Source organism: Penaeus monodon, chromosome 25, assembly GCF_015228065.2.
Source record: "Penaeus monodon isolate SGIC_2016 chromosome 25, NSTDA_Pmon_1, whole genome shotgun sequence".
Classification (NCBI taxonomy): Eukaryota; Metazoa; Arthropoda; class Malacostraca; order Decapoda; family Penaeidae; genus Penaeus; species Penaeus monodon.
Genome location: NC_051410.1, coordinates 16609436 through 16610296, shown reverse-complemented (window position 1 = coordinate 16610296; position 861 = coordinate 16609436). Strand labels below are relative to the sequence as shown.

Genomic DNA, 861 nt, shown 5'->3' with positions numbered 1-861 from the left:
CACAATACTTCTCATGCAGCATCCAAAACCTCGGGCTTTAACCGAAGACCGGAACCTCTTCCACTAAAATCTCCCCCCTTCTCCAGGAGGTGGTGAGGCTCGAGACGGAATACTGGCAGCTATTGGACATCCCCCGTCAGGAGAAGCAAGAGCCTGTCCTCACGTACGTCCTGCGAGCGTGTGCCATCGTCGAGAAGAGCCAAAGGTCGCAGGAGCAGGCGGAGAAGGCGCACCGGGCGGACGAAGACGAGGAGAGAAAGAGAGAAAACGCACAGAGGCTCAACGGTAAGGTTTAATGGCCTTGTTTGCTTGTTCTTGTTACTGGGGAAGGTGAGTGCGTTATTTTAATATTTGCGAACTTCAGTATTGCTTAAGCTCCTGTATCTATTGAGAAATATGCACGCCTGTTAACAGTAAGTGTAATGTAATTCTCTCTGGGTGTGAGGTTAAATATATATACATGTGAGCGTGGCATTATTATAAACAGTCCTTTGTTGGTAAATGACCCATAATGATCTGGTGGGTAATAAGGGAACTCTTTACTTAAAGAGTGAGGGACCGGCGCATCCTCGTTAAAGGTTGCAGGAAATGGTGGCCAGTCTGGAGGCCGTTGGCAGCGAAGCGGCCTCACAGGATGAGGGAATCTATCTCTGGCCGAGGGATAAACGTCTAAGGCGAAGACTGTACTGGTTCGCCTTTGACCTTCCTCGTTAGCTTGAGAGCTCAGTTCCGCGGGATGTAATTGGAACGTAGCCTGGACATGTGATCATTGTGTGGGCCGCGGTTAGTGGTATAGACTAGCATTATTTTTGATGGGACATATGATATTATATATGGCCCAAAAATAGTTCCCTGTACCTC

General features: G+C 48.5%; 1 protein-coding gene across 1 annotated transcript in view; it reads left to right on the top strand.

Annotated features, from left to right (window-relative positions):
- Positions 1-861, top strand: part of LOC119589333 — a 40307-nt gene that overhangs the window by 24780 nt on the left and 14666 nt on the right. The window contains exon 4 of the mRNA XM_037937953.1: positions 87-285. Coding sequence (XP_037793881.1) covers positions 87-285 — 199 coding nt within the window. The remainder of the gene's footprint in view (positions 1-86; positions 286-861) is intronic.